General features: G+C 38.2%; 2 protein-coding genes across 3 annotated transcripts in view; one reads left to right on the top strand and one right to left on the bottom strand.

Moving 5' to 3' along the window:
• LOC124165245 (multiple epidermal growth factor-like domains protein 8) overlaps positions 1-6,055 on the top strand; it is an 81,836-nt gene extending 75,781 nt beyond the window's left edge. Inside the window, exon 42 of the mRNA XM_046542564.1 lies at positions 459-6,055. Within this exon, the coding sequence (XP_046398520.1) occupies positions 459-1,611 (1,153 nt within the window). The 3' untranslated portion in view covers positions 1,612-6,055. The remainder of the gene's footprint in view (positions 1-458) is intronic.
• Positions 6,056-11,534: 5,479 nt separating this feature from the next.
• Positions 11,535-21,617, bottom strand: LOC124165694. 2 transcript variants are annotated; one of them, XM_046543178.1, is made up of 3 exons: positions 21,346-21,617; positions 19,047-19,142; positions 11,535-12,072 (listed from the first exon to the last, which is right to left on the bottom strand). In XM_046543178.1, exons 1-3 carry the CDS (start codon positions 21,589-21,591, stop codon positions 11,887-11,889), a joined length of 528 nt encoding a protein of 175 aa, XP_046399134.1. In that variant the 5' UTR covers positions 21,592-21,617; the 3' UTR covers positions 11,535-11,886. The 2 variants fall into 2 exon arrangements, with proteins under 2 accessions (XP_046399134.1, XP_046399135.1); XM_046543179.1 differs by lacking the exon at positions 19,047-19,142.
• Positions 21,618-22,008: the final 391 nt, after the last annotated feature.

The following is a 22,008-nucleotide window of genomic DNA, read 5'->3' as shown; positions in this document are numbered from 1 at the left end:
GGTTTACTTTAGTCCCCCTCAAGTAAACCCCTAAAACTTGAAAGACACAAGAATTAGTGTGTATATAATTTATTCGCCGGTTGGTAACATAAATAATAACATAGCATTCTTCTTGCGAAAGTTCCACCGAGAAAAAATCATTCGCCTTGATCGGGATTCGAACCCAGATCCCCCGATTTCCGGTCGAGTCGAGAAAAAATCATTCGCCTTGACCGGGATCCGGGTTCGAATCCCGGTCAAGGCGAATGATTTTTTCTCTGTGGAACTTTCGCACGATTGTGCATTGCAGGTGACTCCCGTAAAAGTTATCACCGCGGCTAGTCCCTGTATACTTTAAAATAACATTCTTCTGTTGCTAATTCTTGATGCATCAAATAATATTTTTGTTTATCCTTAAATTTTTGTGTTGAAGTCTTGATTTTAATCCCTGCTTCAATCTTTTCTGACCAATCTAATAGGGGAAAAAGTGTGGCTGGTCCAATATCATTGCTTCCTCGTTTCCGAGTGACTGAAAGACAGGCAAGTGGATTGGCTACATACATTACCGTAGACGACCCGTACTCCATCCTCGTGGTCAGAAATCTTCGTAACAGGTTGGTGCTAACTTTGCCTCAGTCGGCTCATGATCTGGGGTCGACCCGCTTCCATATTGCCCTTCTCGGTCGAGGGCCGGAGAAAGTCAGTGGCGAGTTTGAAGAGGGCCCCGAAGAACGCGAGTTTGATGGTGTCGGGGAACACTTGTGGAAAAGTGGCAGTGGTGGTTGGGACCAAGCGGCGAGGAGCAAGAGATCCATCAACATGAGGAGCCCACCCTCTCACGCCACCACGTTTGGCATCGCTTTCTTCCGCCAAGACCAGCTGCACATAGACCTCTTCGTCTTCTTCTCCGTCTTCTTCTCGTGCTTCTTTCTCTTCCTTGCAAGCGTGGTGGTGGCGTGGCGAGCCAAGAGAGCGGCAGATGCCCGGCGTGCACGGAGGCAGCACGTCGTGCAGATGCTCCACCTTGCCCAGAGGCCTTTTGCCTCCATCTCGCTCATTCTCGACTCTCCCGGCCGCGAGGATGAGCTCTATCAGTGCTCCCCCTGCCACTCCTCGGGAGACGAGTCCGAGGAGGTGGACTGTGGGGGCGATGGTGGGCATCAGGGTGTGCGCTGTCGCAAGCACGGCCCTCGCAAGTGGAGCAGCGTGCCTCCGGAGCACCTCTCCCATCCTGGCCACGTCGGCAACTCCACGAGGCCCTCCTCGCCGGCACGGACTGCGTTGTCGTCGGTTGCGAGTGGGGAGGGGAGTGGGGTTGCTGGCAGTGACAGTCCTAGTCGCAAGAAGCCTCAGAGGTGTAGCCAGTGGGGAATAATGGGCGAGAAGTGGAGGCCTGGACAAGGCAGTGCGCACAGGGGGGTGAGACCTGTGGCTGTTGAACCCACTGAGGATGGGGTCGCTGGCGTTGCGACGGTGTTTGTGAAGCTTCCGGGTGGGCAGGAGGCCCCTGTCCGTCTTGCTCTTGCTTCTGCCCTCATACTGCTCTCCCGAGTATATCCTGTGAATGGGAGGGCATTTTTGCGCAGAAGAAGCAGTGGTCACCATCACCACCACCATCAAGGTGCTGTATAATCATTACGCTTGGTACCACCTCAAGTCCAGCTGTTCCGTCTGGAGAGCAGATGTTCTCTTCCTTCTATTTTTTGTAAGGTTTAATTTATTGTGTATTATAATTGCATATAGTACAAGTATGTGTATGATATAATTGCTCTTGTTGAGTGGTGAGTCATGTTGTTGAAAAGTGCTAATTGAAATGAGGGAAAGAATGGTACACCCCTGATCTGAAAGTCTCTTCATATTTTAATACGTAAATGTTGTCTGATTTTTTTTATACAAGGATGGAGTAAGCCTGCTGCATGGATTATTTTGGATATGTGAATACATACTGTTGAGTATTTTTTAAAATTATGTATGATGTTATCCCACCACAGAGTGAAGATGCAATGGCGAAATATGGAACATTCAGTCATTCCTCTCAGTGCCAGAGTGCCAGTTGATGATGCTAGGACTGGGTGGTATAATGGCGAGAAGGATCACATTATTTAAATTAATCGGGAATATCAAGTTTTGTAAATTATTGATAAATTTATTGGGTCTGTTAAAAAATTATACTGAGATAGTGAATATTTCATTAGTGAACTTTTCCTAGCTATTCCAAAGGGTTACAGTAATTTACCACCATTCGAATGTTCTTGTATCAAGCGATGGAAAATGATAACTTCACCAATACCAATTATAGGTGTAATCTTGATCAGGTTCCTCAATTATATAATGTAGTAGTAAAGGCTGTATGAGGTTAAGGCATTGCAAGAGTTATAGTATTATACCAACAGTCCATCTATGTGATCCCTGCAATTATCAACTGCTGTTATAGTTACTGTCGCGATTTTAGGTTCCACCTCTCAGTATGGACGGAGACCAATTGGAAGAGAACCTAAGGTCTGTAAAGAGGCCCTTGAAGAACAGTTCAAGTTATCGGACCTGATTTTTTTTATTGTATCCAATAATGCCGGTAAAATTAAAACGAGCAATATGTTACCAAAAGAGGCCACTCTAGCAGGTGTTATGCATCTATTTAACTGATCCTAATCCATGCCTAACTTTACAATCCCATCCTGGATATACACTCTGGCACTTATAGATTGATAATTATATTGACTGTTCCTTGGTGACTGATATGTTCACTCTTAGCAGAAGAGTTTGGTGATATGGCTGATGAAGATCTGTGCACAATGTTCTTTGGCTCACCTTTTAGAGTCATAAAACTTCCCTTTTTTATTTTATCATATTGCTATTGCGATTACGGTGAGGTATAATCTCTTTTTCCACTATCATTGAGAATTAACTGATCAGCAGTTTGATTCTTTACCTTATTTAATGTCCCAAAAATAGCTTCTGCATTGACCTATTCTGTTGATTTAGTCATAGTTGGTGAATTTTTCTTGAATTTTGCATGTAGCCATTAGAGATTTCAGAGTCAGGGGTGATGTAGATTCTATCATATACATTATCTCCTTTGGAATCCTATTCTGAAAATGTTAACCAGGGTCTTTTTTGTGAATATTGATGAAGTTTATGAGGTATGATGAACATTTTATATTTACATGCCTGCAATCATGTTGAGATTGTGCATTCCCTGGAATCCTGGAATCATTTGTTTGGTATTTTCTAAATTGTATTTATGTAACTTCATTTACTATGATTCAAAAGATTCTCATCTGAACTTGCTTACAACTTGCGTTGGTTGCTCTCTTCGTTTGAACACCAAGTTGATAGTTATTTTTTTAATATGTTGCGCATGTGTCTGTCGTGTAGAAATTGAATGAATATTAGGGAGTTACTAGGATTGCAGCTGCCATCAATAATGTAAAAAAAAATAGTTAGGACTATTAAATGAATGGAATGTAAATCAAGGCTATTAATCATGTCTTGCACCATTGAAAGTTATGGTGAAAAAAGCCTTTCCAATGATAGTGAAACAAATATATGCCCAGTTAATCTTGTGAATCATGTTAATTTGTTCCTCAAACCATGAGGGTTAAAAGTCAATAGAGGAAAACTAATGGTGCTTGTATATATTTTGATATGTATTTCAAAAATTTTGTTGTATCATTAGTTGCTGGAACTTGCACTCCCCATTCGAAGTGTATTTCTTATTGTATTTATTTTGTACTCCATTATTTTCAGGTAAACAATGATTATTTTAGGAAATTAAACATACCCCCCTTTCATTTTTGTGATTTCAGCTTTTTTTCAGCTTTTAATTTACGTGATCATTATCTACCGTATCTATAATGGTGTGAGCACAATAAGATTTAATATTTTTGCAAGTCTTAGGCTGATTAATACCTGTTGCCAATGCAAAGTTACCGAAGATTTGAATGTTAATAATTAGTATGCATACAAATCCTAATACATAAATTCCTCCTAACATTAGCCAAAGAAGTTATGTTCCTGGATGAGTGTGGCTTTTCAGCTACTCCTTATCAGTAAGGCTTCATATCCAATTTTTATTTTTACGTGTAGTTTCTACAGTACAGTAACATATTTTTGTGGTTTTAATAATATAGTACTGACGTAAAAGATCAATGATCAGTGAAATATTGGGTGGGGTACCATGAGTTGTTAATCACAATGCAATACTTAAATTTTTATGTTTGGGACAGCTGCCTCTTAGGTGGATGAATCGTGTTGATCCATGTGGATTCTGTGCTTGGACTTGGGTGGGTTTATTCAAATACTAGCCCTACAATTAAGTTGTTGCTCATCAGTATTCATTACAAAATAGCTTGCCATTTAAAAAATGAGAAACTAATTTTTGTATATATAGTGGTAGTTTTTTTATGAATATAATGTAGCGGTGCTTGCTTTTTTGTAATCAAACTTAGGTTCACATTTGATTGAAAATCTATGTTACTTGTTGGTATTCCTCATTAATCACTTTACCTGGTAACACTGAATCTCACTCTTTAATGAAAATGGTTTCTCTAATGAACCTTCCTTATTCAGCCCTTAACAGAGCTGAAGTTGTTTGTGGTTACCGTGTGTAGAGGAAATGATATAAGTATTATCTCCTCATTTGGTCCTAATAAATGCTTTTGTACTTGTGAGTGAAGTGATTATCATAATGTTAATGAAATCTCTTGTTGGATTGTTTTAGTCTGAACTCACTGAAATTATATCATCGTTCAGATTGGTGTAAGCACATTGTTTCACTTCTTCCATGGTAATGTTTAAACTAATGATTCTTTTTGTGTATTTGTACAGTTGAAAATAATGTTCTGACTTTTGTACCATAGACAATGTATCACCCTTTTCTTTTTATCATGAATTTCATATGTACTATTGTACATATTACATGAACTCATTTATCATTTTTTCATCATTGCTCACAATATATCATGTTTAATTCCATACCTTGGTGAAAATTAAAGGTTGATTATGAATGTGTAATTTGCCTGTCAGTAGCAAACTATTATTAGTACCGATAAACACTAATTAACCGTTGGATCAACTAGCTATGGTGTTATCTGTCTATCAGTCCTCTTCACTAGCGTCTCCAACCAGTTCCTTCTTGTCCTCCATACTCGTTGTCAAGGTTTCCACGCAGTAAATGAAATCAAAACGCAGCAAGCTAGATCAAAGTAATTAGGAAAATGATCATGATTGGGTCTTCAGTCTCTTTTACCCCTCTGATCAGGCTATCCCCCCCTAATCATCTTGTATAACCAGTGTTTACTGTGGTAGTAATTTGAAGTTGGAAGGGTTATGAGGGAATTCTGTTGTACCATCTTAAATTTGTCCAAGGGCACATTCACTGCCTCTTTAAGGTTTGCTCACTTCATAATTTTCACCAAGACACTAGATTATTTAAAATAAGTTTTTCTATGTATGTATTTGAATATTTTTATCGTTCTTATACACAGTGCTTATATTTGGTATGGAATTGAAATTTTACAATATTTAAATTGCTTATTTATATTTCATGAATGTTATATCTAAAAATATGCTGTGCACGAAAATTTTGTGTATATATTTTTGAGAAAGATGAATATTTTCTGCAACGTTTCCTTGTTGTAAATTAACATGTTATCCATCAATCTTCCATTGCTTTGAAAGTCTTGTATTACTGTCAGAAAAATGTTATTAATGTTTCACTCAATGTATTTTTGTATTCATGTGATTTTTTTTGCAAGATTGTTGCTTTAATATAAGCTGGAAGTAATTGTGATAATTTGCTTGATAGACAAGTTTTTATGCCACACATTTTTGTTCCAATCATGCATAACTGATCATTAATCTTTAGACTTGATGTTGTTTATATCTTGTCAATTGGTGTTCATGAAAACATTTCATGCTTGTTTGCTGAAGTACTTGCATTGCACAAAAATGCATCATGCAAATGGACTGTGTAATTATGTTTCAATAATGTTGCTCAGTGATTTAAAATGCTCATTTCAGTCAAAGAGGAGTGTAAAGATTTGTTTATATTTAAAATATATTTTTGTTGAAATGACGTAACTAGTTTTCGTGATAATATCATCTCAATATTGTGAAAACATGACTCATTGGTTAGTCTTCTTTAATTAATGAGTTAATTATCAGCTGGCCAAGTGAAGATGTATGTTGCTTGGAAGGATAAAGTTGCCCTGAGATTGAGATGTTTGGCATATATTACTCTCTCTACTGTATTATGTGAGAAAAGTTTTCCCTCGCAACTGAAGTGGTGCTGAAATTGCTTGTGTTTAAAATTTACCTGCATCTGTCATGGCACTAACAGGACTGCTTCGCACGTGAATGTTACGTGTTAGGCTCATGTATTCTAGTTCATTGACTCACCAAAACTCGCGTGGGATGAAACAATTTGATTGCCTTCAATGTACTCTCTCCAGCTTACCAGAGTACCACTTCATGACTGGGCTTCGATAAGTTTGTTTGTGTTATGTGGTAAAATAGTTAACAGGGGAGTTTGCTGACTTCTCATGTTGATAAAGGAGCTCAGAGTGTACACTCAGTGGTGCCGACTCCATGGGGCTTGAAGGAGCCAAAGCCCCCTCAAAAATTCGTTATGGGCGAGAGGAATAAATGTGTCAGGCTTGTCGATTTGCCCCAGTGTGTCCAGATATCAAGATTCGTGTTATCAGGGTTCTAATGTTGATCATGTGACTCTTCTAAAATGCTTGAAAAACTTAAAATTCACTACTTCTAAAATTTCCTGGGCAAGATCCCCGATTTGGGCCCCCCAATATTTTTTGTTAGTCGGCATCCCTGTGTGCTCTTTCACATCCATCATACTGGGTTTGACTGCATGAAAGATATCATCATCACTTGCCAACAATCTTAGGTTGGTTTGATGTAACTCTCCACTCAATTCTCCTTGCAGCTTATCTTGTCACACCTAGGTATTTCTTCCCTTCACATCCTTCTTTACGTGCTCCATATATTTTATTCAAGGTCTTCCTTTTGACATCCACTTGCCCCTTGACAATTGTCTTTATCCGGCCATCATGCCTTTAGATTAGGCCGCTTTTTTTTCTTCTTATCAAGGTTTTTATAAGGCTTCTCTCGTACCCTTCTTTGGACATAATTTCTCACTCGGTCGATCCATTTCATCTTCACTTTTTTTCTGTGGCACCACATTTCGAACCAACTTGATGCAACTTGGTTGGAGCAATCCAACTTGGATTTCTCTGCTGCTTCATTGTCCATGCCTCACTTCTGTTGAGAAGCATACTCCAAATATAAGTTCTGCAGATATGAAATGGAAATTTTTTTTTTCCTAGCTTTTCTGTTTGTTGTGAACATCAGTTTTGAGCATACAACTTCATGGTGTTTGAATTTTGATCTTCATGAGTGTGTCCTTGGAAAAGCATGCAGCGATAGAAGAGTTCAAATATCTTCCAAGAGCATACAGCATGGTTAAGAGCACTTATTGGGCTACAATTTTCACCCGTAGTACCTTTCCTAAAATAACTTTTCTCAAGGGATAATTTGTCACTGAATGGCTGCATATATTCTTTGTAATCATCAAAGTAATATCTGTTCGATATGTGAAGAACCAAGCTTTCAGCTTAAACCATGGCCATTTTCTATTGGATATTTTTTGTCTCCACAGCTCACCTGATACAATTGGGAAATATCACATCTAGGTTGTTGCTGGTGCTATCGGTCTGTGAGAAAATTGGTTTCCATCTTCATGATGTGTACTATTGTAGGCCAAATTTGGATGAAAGAAATGCATAAACATCACATCTTCTTCCCGTTTTCTCCGTAAAAGTCTGTTGAGCTGCCCGCCCTGATGGCAACTCGCAGTTGTTGCCGGAATGGTGGTACTCTAGATAAACTTTATTTAATGACTTTGGAGTGTTTATTTCCAGAACTTCCCTGTGTATTTTGTCTTCCCCCTCTTCTTTCTTCTTACGTAGCATCTTCTCTTACATTGGGCCAAGGTTAATCGGTTGACTAGTAGTCCCAGACTTGAGGGGTGAAAAACAGAAGACATTTGGTTGTGTTTGAATTTCCCTCATGGGAATTTGGCCGTGATATAGCATATCATCAGAAGAGAAAACAATTTTCTTGCTGAATGATATTAGTGGCACAAATTTACTTGGGGAACTTTTTCCCTTTTAGTATGTTAGTATAAAATTCATTCCCTTGGTTTTTTGTGTAAAATCCTAACTTAAAATTTTTAACTAACTTAACTAAATTTTTAACTAAATCCTAACTTAAAGTCCATATGCATGATTTTCCTATTTCAAATTCTGGGAGAATTCTATATCTCATTTTTTGCTGTGGTGCTAGAATGCAGTAAGTAATGGCATGTATTTCATGGAGACTTTGGTTTGAGTATGTACGTATCAATTGAAAGCATTTCAGTTTTCTGAAAATGCTGTGAATTTTAAAAGTACTTGATTTTTGTGCCATCGTCATGTCCCATTGTGCTACATTAATATTATTCTTGTGATGTCATGTAATTTGAATCATACATGCCACATATGTAAAATTTGTCCATACCTCATGAACTAATGAGCGAATCCACGGTTAAGATTAGTGAAATTATAAATTACGTCACAAAATACCTGTGTTTAAACAAAATGTGTATGCCTCAAATGTAACGGTTGGTGCCATATGTAAGTTTTTATTGCTTGAGGTGTGCACTGTTTCCGTTATCCCTCCACCAGCTACGTTAGTGAAATGTTAAGATCTCAATCATTTTGTAAAGTGACTATGGAATAATTTGTATCGAGAGATCATGTAATATTTATTTTGTTTAATAAAAAAACTGCTTTCCTATGAAAATACCCAGGAACTCATCTTACCTTACCATCTGTGTAACATGAAATGAATCACCTCGTCCGGGACAGATTTAGGTACTTGGTCTTGGTGCTATGACCCATCTCGCAAATTTCTTCGAAATGTTTTAATTTTATTATTTTTTTCAGTTTTTTTATCATTGTAACGGAGTAAAGGGAGAGAATATGCAAATGCAAGGCTACAAGTCCCAAACGTGAGAGAGTTTTGAGTTGTATTTATTGTAGAGTGCAGCACATTTCCTACAGAAAAAATGCCCCTCTGACCTGTGGGTATACCTTACTCCCTGGATCCAGGCCGTCAAGGGCATACCCAGGATATAAATGAAAGTGAAAAAACTTTGTGAATGTCCACAGTATTTATTCAAGTACGACGCGTTTCAGCGATTCATCGCTATCATCAGGTACAAATGCATGGTTTACGTCAATAAGTCTTATATATGTACATGCGGAAAGGAGGGGGTATGGTTATGAGTTGGTGGAAGTGGGAGAGAGGTTGGGGGGTAAAGGATGGGGGAATGGAGTGGGGAGGCGGTTGGGATACGTGAGGAATTGGGGTTCGGTTGAAGGTTTTAGCGGGGGTAGGGCTAACAGCGGGGAATGACTAAGGAACTCAATGTCGTTCATGAGATTTATTTTGCGTTTCTTCCTCCTGGTGATCTCCCACTGCTCAAGTGCGTCGAGCCGACGTCCTTTGTTCTCGAAGACCAATATTTTTGGGGTGAAATTGCACGAATGGCCCTCGTTGAAGAGATGAGCGACTACCTGGGATTTAGTGTCTTTCTTTTCATAACATCTTCTATGTTCTGCTGCCCGTACTTTGAAATTGCTGCCTGTTTGACCTATATATTTTGCGTCACACGAGTCACAGCTGATTTCATAAATGCCGGATCTTGAAAGAGGGTCCAATTTATCTACTGATTTGTCGAATAATGTTTTAAGTGTCACTGGGGAATAAAAAACCCAGGATCCCAGCCAGGATCATAACTGGGGGGCCATGATCTAGGAGGGGGCGGGCAAGCCATGGGATTTATCAGAATATTTCCTTGAAAAAATAGTTTTATTTTAGTTACATATCTTATACTAATATATATCATTTTTCGTGGGTTTAAAGAAAATTTGTTGAATACTTTAGTTTCAATGCAGTACTGATTTTGCTTAAAGACTTTTGCCATTTTTGCTTCTAGGGGGGGCAGCTGACCCCACCTGCCCCTCACTGGGTACACCCATGCTGGCCGTCACCCTACCCCTTAAATTTCATGCTGAATCCGTCCCTGCCCTCATCATGAGCCATGGAAATTCAATTTTCTCTTTTCAGTTTTTCCCAGCTATGTGAAGACCAATTTTATAATTCCCCCTTCACTGCTAATCATGGCGTGAGATCTACATTGGCTCTACAAATTTTGCCTTGCTCTTCATGGCAGTTATTATGATGCTTCCAATCATAGCTTTGTTGACATGTGGATTATATTGCCACTTAGGGCGTCTACTATACCCCACCTCTGTTTTGACCACATTTTTAGAAAGTGACTGTTATGGCTGTTAAATGTTAAAGATAAATGGTTGAAACTTAGCATTTATAAATGAGAAGTGCACCTAACTAGTACTAAAAATGTAATTTAAATGAAATGACTTGTTTTCAAGTTATGGCTAACCAAAGTTTCACTTGAGTAACTAAGTTTCACTCTAAAACAGGTACTTCGATGTTCAAACTATGATAAACACTATTGTAAGGTAGTATTCCTAAATTTAAACTTCATTCTAACAGTGCTGAACAATATAAATTATTGTTGTACAAGTTTTTCAATGTCCCTTTTCAGAAAGTAGTTATTCATATCCTTACTTAGAGTGCTTATTAATCAGACCATTAAAAAATTGTGGAATATACAATATAATCCGTGATTATCTTTTCTGCTACACAGTCCCACCAAATTTCACCATCCACCCTTAAGTTTTTAGCTTCTGAATAGCTGGGGCACAGTTAGGAATTTAGGCTAGGGGGGGTGGGGTTTAGGTGCAACTAATAGTGGAGGTCGGAGGGGTATGAAATACCTGCCAGGGTAAGCAGGAGGTGCAGGGGCCCTCTCCCAAAAATATTTAGTAAATGGCGAGTTGTACGGCTTTCTGAGGGATGTATTATTAATCCTTACACTTTTCCTTAAGTATTATTAATCCAATTAAGTAAAATGGATTAAACTTAATCATTTTTCTGAGCTCTGGGTGGAGTTTTATCCCTCAAAATTAGAACTTGATTATTTGTAAGATCGAGAATTCATTATTGTTTCTTCCATTTTTTTCCATCTCTAATTTTTCGTCAAATCTTAAACGGAAGACCCCTGCTTTATGATGGGTTTAACTTATGATGGATTCTGTATACAATGGGGCTGATATTGCACATGCTTTGTAAAATTCAAAATTAGCAGTGTTATATTCTTGAGCAACATGCCATCAATTATGTAATACTACTCCTCATTTGTTAACGAAACATTTCTTGATATACCAAATTTGCATGTATTGCTATACATTCATGTAAATGCACTGCATGCATCTAATCTAGAGATAGTGGTAATTCACCATATGTTGGAATTTGCTTATCAACCGGTCCTCATAATGTTTCAATATCGTAAAGCAAGAGTCAACTGTGTTGAAAAAATAGCTATGTCTTATGCATTTGTGTCTTTACATAATGTTTATTAATATGCTCATTTAGTTCATGTGCACTGAATACAAAGTCTTTTCATTGAATGCTGTATTAATACAACCATATCATTTAGTTTATTGATAGAAATTGTGGGCAATTTTCACTGCGGAAAATTTTATCCATTACAATATGAATATCATGCTTAAAAGGTAGTACTTGATCATAGTCCAAACAAACATAGTACAAACATATACCAAACATTTACAGGAAAATTTAGCAATCTGTGATGACTTCTTTCACATGGTTAATTTGATTATAAAATTTAGTATTTATCGTCTTAACAGTTAGCAAATTCTTTCTACGCCTTTTTTTTGCATTTAAACGACGGAAGATATTTCAGCAGTAGCCCTTGTAGACTTCTTGTATCTTGGTGATGTGGAGGACGCACCCCAAGAATGCCAAGCTCATAATGTAAGATGCGATTACTGGGATCCATTTGCTGGACAAGAATTGGATCATCATCTGGAAGATCTTGCAGCACATACCCAAGTTGTCCTCGGCTGGTTCCAAATTTAGTGTGGCCTGGAAGAAGGTGATTATAATTTGTTTTTCTCTCAGCCATTTCTTTGGAGCTGTTATTATGCCCGCTAAATAATTGCCTGTGCACTCCTCACCATGTGCAGAGTTTAGTGTGTCATGTTAGGGGGCCAGCAATCCTTTGAGGGGTTTAGGGGTCATGGAGTAACCTCCAGTGAAATGGGGATGGGTTGTCCCCGGGGGCCTCCCCGAAAAAATTAGTTTAAATTAGCCTCTGAAAACAGCATTAGTTTAGTTTTAGCAAAGTGTTTCATTGTTGCCATTACAAGTCATGCCATTACTCTCATACTGCCATATTTTTATTGTATCGTTTCGAAAACCCAATATCTACACCTAGTACGGCCAGTGGCGCCGACTCCATGGGGCCTGAGGGGGCCCGAGCCCCCTCAAAGATTCGTTTGGGGGGGCGGAGCCCCCTCAATAATTCAAGAAAATAATTAAGTTATATTATGCTTTGAGAAATCACAAAAATATATTGGTAATTTTTATTTCCCATGTTTGACAATAGTTACCTTTTAAAATAAAATCAACAAAGTGTTAAAACAAATAATTACAAGGTTAAGCAGGTTAACTGAATCAGGTGGTGTGAATCATGATTGTGTTTCGGTGCTGCGACACACTTTGAATTTAACCTCTTCCCGGGGCAAAACCTCCGATATGGGCCCCCCCAATATTTATTATAAGTCGGCGCCCCTGAGTACGGCTGAAGGATCTAAGATTTTCCCGGCGAATAGGAAGAGTTCTCGGATTTCCAGCCGGGTCCAAGAGTTTTTCTACACCAACGTTTCGAAGGCTAAGTCTGCCATCGTCTTCATGGTGAAAGGATTAGCCAAGATGTGTCCGAATTATATACCTTCGCATTGGGTTCAGGTGGGCTCTGATTGGTCGACGGTCGGGTCGACGGAAGGTATATAAGACGGACACATCTTGGATAATCCATTCACCTTGAAGACGATGGCAGACTTAGCCTTCAAAACGTCAGTGTAGAAAAACCCTTGGACCCGGCTGGAAACCCGAGAACTCTTCCTCCACCTAGTATGGCTTTTTGGATAATAAAAAATTTACGTGGAAACAACACCGAAGATATTTTAAACTTATGTAAACTTTTGATCTTTTTGTTTTCATTGTACTTGAATGTACAGGTTTCGCACACTTTTTGGAGTAATTACCATTTAAGGTTGGGGCAAGGCTCCCCCCCTCTGTCCCAAAAACCTCCACCAATTCTCCGAACCAATTGGCGGAAGCTCAAATATAAGTTCTAGCTGGCCAGTGGTGTGTTGCTAGGTGATTCAAAAGCCCACTCAACTTTTCCATTCAGGGAGACTTAGAACGTGCTACGTATGTACATATATAGCTCACTCTTCCATCATGATCAAGACCTCTGAGCACTCACTCCCCCTGAATGCACACTCTTTATCATGACTCAAACAGCATCATATGTTTATCATTGCCATATCTAGAATATGCCATTTTTATATCACTTTTACCACTTGTACGTCTAAGTCCCTCGGGTATATAAAAGAGATGTCATTCAAATATCACCTTGGATACTATCTAAAGTTTTCAGCTGAACTGCATGGAACCACAGTTCATATTGGAAAATAAAATTCCCTTTGTAAGTACCACACTAATAATTAATTTCCAACCATGGTTGTAGATGAATTATTTGAGTGGAACGTATAGTAAGGCAAATTTTATTTTCCACTCATCTCAGATACAAAAATTTTGATTGCACTAAAAATGGTGATAAATAGCCATGCATATAAAAAATCTTAAATTGCCACTAATCAAGAAAAAGTGATGTCAATAAAATATTTACTCATGTCTCACCCTCTTAGTGCCCACTACTTGAAGTGGTATCATACACGGCTCACTTTATCTCAGTGGCTCTGGCTAAAGCTATTAGGGGTGAGGGTGGGGAAAGTTTCTCACCCTGAGAATTTCCCTTTGCCAATCAGAAGACAGCAGGTGTGACTTAATGCTTTCGAAATTCACTTGCTCTCAGACCTCTATTGTGTTAATATCATTAATCTGCTGGCAGTGCTGCCAAACTTGAAGCTTCAGCGGGGTAATGAACTGCAGGTTACGGTCAAATCATGCTCAAAACTCACTTAAATAGCCTGCCAACTCACCCATTCCAAAGTGCTGTTGCCATTTTCAGGCAATCCACAGCCAAATTTGTAGTAACGTTTACATAATCATTACTTTTTATTGCAGAAACATGGTTGAAAGACATACTTGATCATATGATTGGCTGGAATATGATGCAAACAATCATTTTTTTGTTATTACTTATCATTGTTGCAAGAGTTAAAATTGCAGTCAAGAGTGGTGACTAGTGCTGTGCGAGAGTCTCGTCTTGACAGTCGAGATGAGAATTTCATTTCTTGGTATTGTCGGGACGAGACTCTTGGCACAGCGAGAGTCTTGACGAGACTCGAGGTGTCTCGCCCCTTCAAGATATCTCGACACCGGTCGAGACTCCCGGGCAAGGCGAAAATTTCCGATGAATACCGCAATCAGTTGATGATAGATTTTACTAAGGTACCCTTTACGACTTTTACGGATTTATTCACATTATAAAAATTTTTATGTAATGATTTACCCTCTGCATCCAATTTTTTAAAGAGTGTGCATGATGCTATTAGTGTTCCCAACTAGAGATTTGGAAAAAAAATCATTTCCTTTTCCTGACCTCAATATTTAATATAAAATTTGAATCTTGGAGTGTAGGTCTTTAAATTGAAATGTAAATTTTGCCGATGTTTCCCTTTATTTACAAACCATTACTAGGCCTTAAAATTAAATTGAGCATATGATTTTGATACATAGACATTTTAAAGGGTTAAATCAATATTTCTTAATACAGTAATAAAATAAAAAAGAAACATTCACTTGTAAATTAACAAAAAAGATGAGATCATAGTCTAATTCTATGGAATTTTATATACCTTTTTCCAATGTTTATTTATGGTAACGAAGGTTCATGGTTACTGTCAATTTTGGTTAATTAAATAATAAAATATGCTTAAGTTGTCAATTCGATCTTATATAACAACTATTTTTGGTTTTGGAAATATATAAGATGTCTTAAAATAATCTTTTTGTTAAATTATTTTCAGTGTAAAATAGAAATAGTTTTATTTTTTTGAGGAGCTGGGAGTTTCGATGGGTGTCGAGAAATCTCGAAGAGGAGAGACTTCTCGACTCTCGTCAAGACTCTTGACCCAGGCGAGACTCTTGCTGCGCTGAAAGTCTCGTCGCGACAATGGCGAGAAATGAAATTCTCGTCTCGACCGTCGAGACTCTCGGGTGGTAGAGAGTCTGGCACAGCCCTAGTGGTGACTTTTTGGGAGGGAGCCCCCTGTGGTGAGGGTCGAGGAGAGAGGCCAGCGAGGGTAAGCAATGCAAGGAATGGGTTTCGTATTAACACACCCTCTGAGGGTGTGTCACGTCCAACTCGGGACTTCTAGATTAATCGAGGCGTGGCCCCAGAAAATGCATCTTAACAAAAAATCTTCCTCACTTGGCCATTCCATTATTATTATCAAGTAAAAAAACATTAGAGTTGCAGCTTGGTGACATTGTTAGAGTTTTGGATGGTTAACTTGTTCAGGAGGAACCACTCATTTAAGGAAGTAATTGTTACAACAATGAACCATCTGAGGTTGATGCATGAAGCTGTGGAACAATTGAGGTACAGTGGCCTTCATATCATGTCTTAAACTTATCTGCTAAAGGCTTTAGGCTCTCATGACAGATTGATGCTTCCACCGCACAAAATTTCAAGTCATCTGGTTTAGTTTCAAAGAATTCGGAGGTTACAGCTGATTATCATCCCCAATGACTGGATTATTAAGCATATTCATGCTAAGTGAGGGATACCCACTTATGGAATGAGGCCATTTAGTGATTGTTTTAATTTACTGGGGGATAGGTGATCTTCATTCCATGCTCTGGGGCTTCAGATGGAAAATGGTTTAATTTTACGTGTCTTTTCAACTTAATGCCTTTCTTATGTCCAGTTTATGGAAAAAAAATAGCAATAAATTAACCATTGGGAGCACTTAAGTGTGGGATTCCTGTACCCACATTTAATGGTGGGGTTCTTAGAAAAATTAGCATTTTATCCGGCTAAATTAACGGGCAAATTATCGTGAAACTGTGGTATCCACAATGTTGTAGTCTTTCTTTTCATGTGCTTTTCATGTGTGTTTTGACAGCTCTATCTGTGAATCTTGACTGGAGAAATTTCATGATGAAAAATGACATATATTTAACATCGAATGGAGAAGTTACCATCAGAAAAGATGATGATTCAGCTAAGAAACAACTCAGCTCAATTTCAGTACTGTGTGCCCATCAGTTTTAGTAAGTGTTATAGTAAGTCAGAGGAAAGATAGATGGCATCGAGTGCACATTAATTTTGTATATAAATGCCCCAGAGTTGTGAAGCTAATTTTATGTCATAATTTATTCTGTAAACTGTAACTCACCTGAGTAATTAGTGAGTTAATTTAGTGAGCATAGATACTAGTTGTTCCGTATGAGAAAATTATGATTATCCGGGTATTGTTGAGGATCAACTACATCAGTGCATAAGACTTATTGCCATTTAAGCAGTCAAATGAAGTCATTTAATGTTCTTATTATTTCCAATATGAAATAATTCTATAGAGCTAACGTGGACACTGTGAACTACATCACCTAAGTAATGCGTGCTGTCTAGTAATATGGGCTCTCTTTGCTTCATATCTGGAGTTATTTAATCATAAAATATTGCTCACTGCCCTCATTCAGGTCATGTTATAATATCCAGTAGGGTAGACCGGGGCAATCCCGACACCCGGGGCAATACCGACACACTACTTTGCGGTCGTATTTAGAGGGCCAGGCGCTGCTTTTTAGTGCTGATGCATTGCGGGCGACACCGGAATTAGTGCTTGGTATGCTCCTGTCGTCTAAGCAAACAAGTTGTTTTATGGTGAAGCATAGTTCATTTTCATAATTTTTCATCTGACAATTGACTCCCATACAAATCAAGGTAACACTTTAACAACGCGTGTCATTGTTATAGCTCTTAGATTAATAGAAAGTACGTATTATAAATAACGTTTTGGTTTATCTCTTGTTAAACTTCAACGTGCAGAGTAGTCTCCAGGGTTCAGTAACCACCATAATGTTCTTTCGGGGTAATGCCGACATCCGAAATCCGACGGGGACATGCCGAAATATCGACAGGGTGTCGGTATTTCCCCATTTATTCTCTAATTTTGCATGAGACTGTTAGGGCCTTATTGTTTATTTTAAATGACCTCCAGATGGTGAGATCGAGGAAATGGACCACGGAGAGGGGGAAATGGAATGAGGAGACCCTTAAAAAGGCGTTTGCTTTGGTTCAAAGTGGAAGATCTGTTAAAAGTGTGGCGGCTGAATTAGATATTCCCAGAATCACCCTTAATGACCGTCTGAAATCCAACTCTATGACTAAACCAGCCTTGGGAGAAAATCTTACTTCAACCCGCCAGGAAACCACATCTAATCATATTAAACAGTTATCAAACCAGTTCTATGGCATAACTTTGACTGATTTAAGGCGATTAGCGTATGAACTTCCTGAAAAGCTAAATGTTGAGCATAAATTCAACAGAGAGACCAAAATAGCTGGCGAGGACTGGGCTAGTGGGTTTTCAAGTCCTGGTGGTCGTTTTTAAAGATCAGGCAAGTATTTCATTATTATGAAATAAAAGAAGCTATCACCGAAATATCACGCGAATTTTTTCCTTCTGAAAGAGTAGGTACTTCTTACCCTCTAGTATTCCTTTTTATATCCGTGCTCTTGAATATGCCTAATAATTACGTAAATAGCGTTTTCACAAAAAAACAATCAGCAATCTAATTATTTTCTTATTTTTAACCACTGTCAGGATTACCCCAAAGGCCTGTCGAAATTACCCCAGTGACCGGGGAAATACCGACATGTGGTAACAGTCACAGAAAACACTTTTATTACTCCATAAATGACAATAGTTTGTTAACGTAACATATCATACGGATGTAGAAAATTCGAACTAATTTGCAAGTAGTTCAATGAACGATGTAACTAAATTAGTAAAAGACATAAAGTTAAAAATGTCTTAAGGTGTCGGAATTGCCCCGGTCTACTCTACCCTAAATTCCATACTCATTTCTCCAAAATTTCAAGTGTAATGCACGCTCATACATATATATTATGCATAGGATACCCACAGAACCATTACTATTGAAATTCTTACTGTCGGAACAATTGTAAACCACAAGTTTTCAATGAGGCAAAATTTTTAGCAGAACAGAATTTTTAACAGAAAATAGGAAGAAAGTTAGGCTTGAAACAAAAAGTAGGAAATTTTGACAGGATTCAGCATTTCATTGATTAATATGTGAATGCTCAAAGATATTTTTTTATCAAGTATTTACATAGTAGTTATTTTGCTCGATTTGTTTACCTTATATAAAGCTTTCAAAATTGTACAAAAAAACATGCACAATGCTCATATTATACTTGAGAATTTAGGGTAGTAATATTTGATCAGTAGAACAGTAGAAATTAACATCACTGCCATTTATGCGATAGATTTCAAATATCCTCAATACAGGGATTTTTTCATCATCTCTATTATTAAATTATTATTATTTCATTATTTTTATTTTATTTTATTCTCAAACCACCGGATACAGCTCTTACTGGCCATTTTACACCGGGGTGTTTAACAAATGTAACAAGTAAACGTACACAAACGACCATGCCCTGGACCGGGCAAACCTACCCAGGCGGGACTCAACCCGCGACCTCTTGTTTGGCAGGCGAGAACGTTACCCCGTCGCCACCGAGGCCGGCGTTATCTCTATTATTGTATATGCCAACTGTTTTCAACCTACCTTTGATTAAATAGAAGCAAATAATACTCATCAATATTTACCTGAGATACAGTAGTGCACAAGTCATAGATAAGTCCTTCGAGTGGGAACCAGATCAAGTTCATAACGAATTCTTGAATGAAGAGGGCAACAAGTAGCTGGAAATGAATGTCATATTCCATATTAATAGATAAGTATCTCTATAGTTAAGATCCAATATGGAATGCTGCTTGAGGGCAATAATTTTCTAAAACTCAATGTCAATTGAATAAAATACAGAAGAACTTTGAGCAGGGCCGGAACTAGGAGTTTTGCAAGGGGGGCAAAGACTAGTTTGCCGTCCCCCTTCCCTTGTTCCCCTCCTCCTTTCCGCCACCAATAATAACATATAATACCTCCATAAGCTGTTATATATGTGAGATGCGGTGGTTAAAATTACACACATGTTTGCTATTAAGAAGTTTTACTGATATTATTGTTTTATGATTTATAAGTTAACAATTTTTGTTCAATAATTTATTTAGAAAAATAGAATAACTTTTTTCAATATACTTTTCAAATTTTTCTGCCCCTGAAATAATCCGCCCAGGGTGCATGTCCCCTCTGCTCTGCCCTAATTTGGGGCATGACTTTGAGTGTCCATCCTAATGTTGGGGAAGCCCAAATGGTCACTTCTACACTCCATGCGTTTACTCAGATTGTTATATCATTAATAGGGTATAATATGAGTGAGTGAATCACATGGTTATCGTCGTATTGCGCTTGCTTGGATCACTTGAAGAATTTAATGGATACAAAATAATTCATATTGATCGCAACAGATAGTCGTTGACTTTGGTGAAGAAATTAGTAACTAAACACAAGAATTCTCAAAAGTAAGGTGGCATAGGACCCTGAATAATCCAAATATTTACTAATAAAACATGGAAAACTTAAGGAAAAAATGTACAGAGTTTTATTGGGCACCTCGCATTGGCACATCTTTTGCCGTCTTTGAGGTAGGAGCCTTTCAAATTATCCAATCTAAATGATAATTTAATTAACGCATTTCCTGCAGCAGTCCCTAGCTGCAGTGGGTGTAAACGGTGGCTACCCTATGTTCCTCACAACCCTATGTTACCCGCTCCCATCAGTGCAAGGTCCACAAGTGCAGCACCGCCTTTAGGCGGTGGCTAAACGGTACTCATGACCCACTGGTGATTCCTACCACAGTCTGAACCTGGGATTGGAGATTCATCTTCGTAGCAGTGGCGCCGACTCCATGGGGCCTGAGGGGGCCCGAGACCCCTCAAAGATTCGTTTGGGGGGGCGGAGCCCCCTCAATAATTCAAGAAAATTATTAAGTTATATTATGCTTTGTGAAATCACATAAATATATTGGTAATTTTTATTTCCCATGTTTGACGATAGTTACCTTTTAAAATAAATTCAATAATGTGTGCTGAAACAAATAATTATAAGGTTAAGCAGGTTATGCAGGTTAACTGAATCAAGTGGTGTGAATCATGGTAGTGTTTCGGTGCTGCGACACACTTTGAATTTAACCTCTTCCCGGGACAAGACCTCCGATATGGGCCCCCCCAATATATTTTATAAGTCGGCGCCCCTGCTTCGTAGAGAATGTGGTCTCTAGCAAAATTTCGTATAGTCTTCATGGCATCCTCTAAAATCCATTCAGAAAACTTTTTTTCCTCTCTTTTCCTATTACTTTTGACAAAAACTGGGAAATTCATGCCCGTTGGATGTTATTCCTTTTATTGTGATCAATAATTTTTAATTTAAACACGATATTCTGATGTATTAACATAATTTGTCTAATCTATTCACATATTTAAATGGTGCAGCCGTTAAAGTATGTTTAAATATTATATTAAAATTTTAATATGCAAAAAAATCGAGAATTATCGGCATCTATAAGTCAAATGGCAGATTTTACTTTTTGGAAGTTTTCAATCCCTATCAATTTTTATTTTTTTTCCATAAAAATACAGTACAATATTGAAAATTAACCTTCATGCTCATGTTGGATTTCCCTGTTTGAGGAAAAGCATGGGATCTGGGGGTTTTATGAACGTTTTGTATATTTAGTCGGGAAAAATCACCGAGTTTCTGTGCTATGGTAATGAAACGCTGAGCTGCTTGGATTAATCAATAATTTTTCCAGTATAATTCATTATTTGATATGAAAATTCTGTTATAAATCTCCCAATTTCCCATGTACTACTGAAAAGAATGGGTGATATTTGTGAAATGATCGATTTTTGTATTGAGAAGTTGACCATCGCCATCATTTTCAATTTTCGTGCCGGAAAAAGCGCGTTATATATTAAGAATTTACCTCAATTCCAATGGTGGACTTACCTGTATGAGGAAAAGCAGAGGTCTCGGGGGTTTCCTGAAGGTCGAGGGCCATAGGCTGTATTGCATGAGCAGGATGGATATCGCTAGGCTGACGATTACCGTGGCGAGATACGGTGGGAGCGGTCCATTCTCCGATTGCTGATTTTCATCCGTCGGCTGTACGGACAGCGGGGAGAAGACGGCGACGCCCATGAGTTGGAGGAACAGGGCGAAACCCACAGTTGTACTCATCAAGAGGGTGGCCATCTCGGATCTTAAGCTTTCTCTCGGAGGCCGACCGAATCGTTGTCATGGAGTCGTCGCGTGTAATTATTGTCCTCCGCCAACAATCGACCTCGCCGGATAATTCGTGCGCTCGGGTGAATGATATAATGATGACAGTTCGATGATACCTAAGATTTATTTATTACAATTTTAAAATGAAACGATATGATTTTTCTTCAAAGAGGAAGATAGTTACGATCTGCTGATTGCGGTACTTGTTTTTGGATAATGATGTAGATGAAATAAATGACGGATTTTCGATGTTTTTTTTGTTAATTCCGTTTACCTAAAGCTAACTGCTAAATTAGCGACATTTTGGCGATTTTGTAGATTTTTCCTCGAGGCTAAATGCTAAAATCATGCTCTTTTTTAGGGTAATTAATTTTTTTCTGCCTGCTA

Source organism: Ischnura elegans, chromosome 9 (assembly GCF_921293095.1).
Source record: "Ischnura elegans chromosome 9, ioIscEleg1.1, whole genome shotgun sequence".
Lineage (NCBI taxonomy): Eukaryota > Metazoa > Arthropoda > Insecta > Odonata > Coenagrionidae > Ischnura > Ischnura elegans.
Note: the sequence above shows the minus strand (reverse complement) of the source record. Positions and strands in the feature narration are given on the sequence as shown.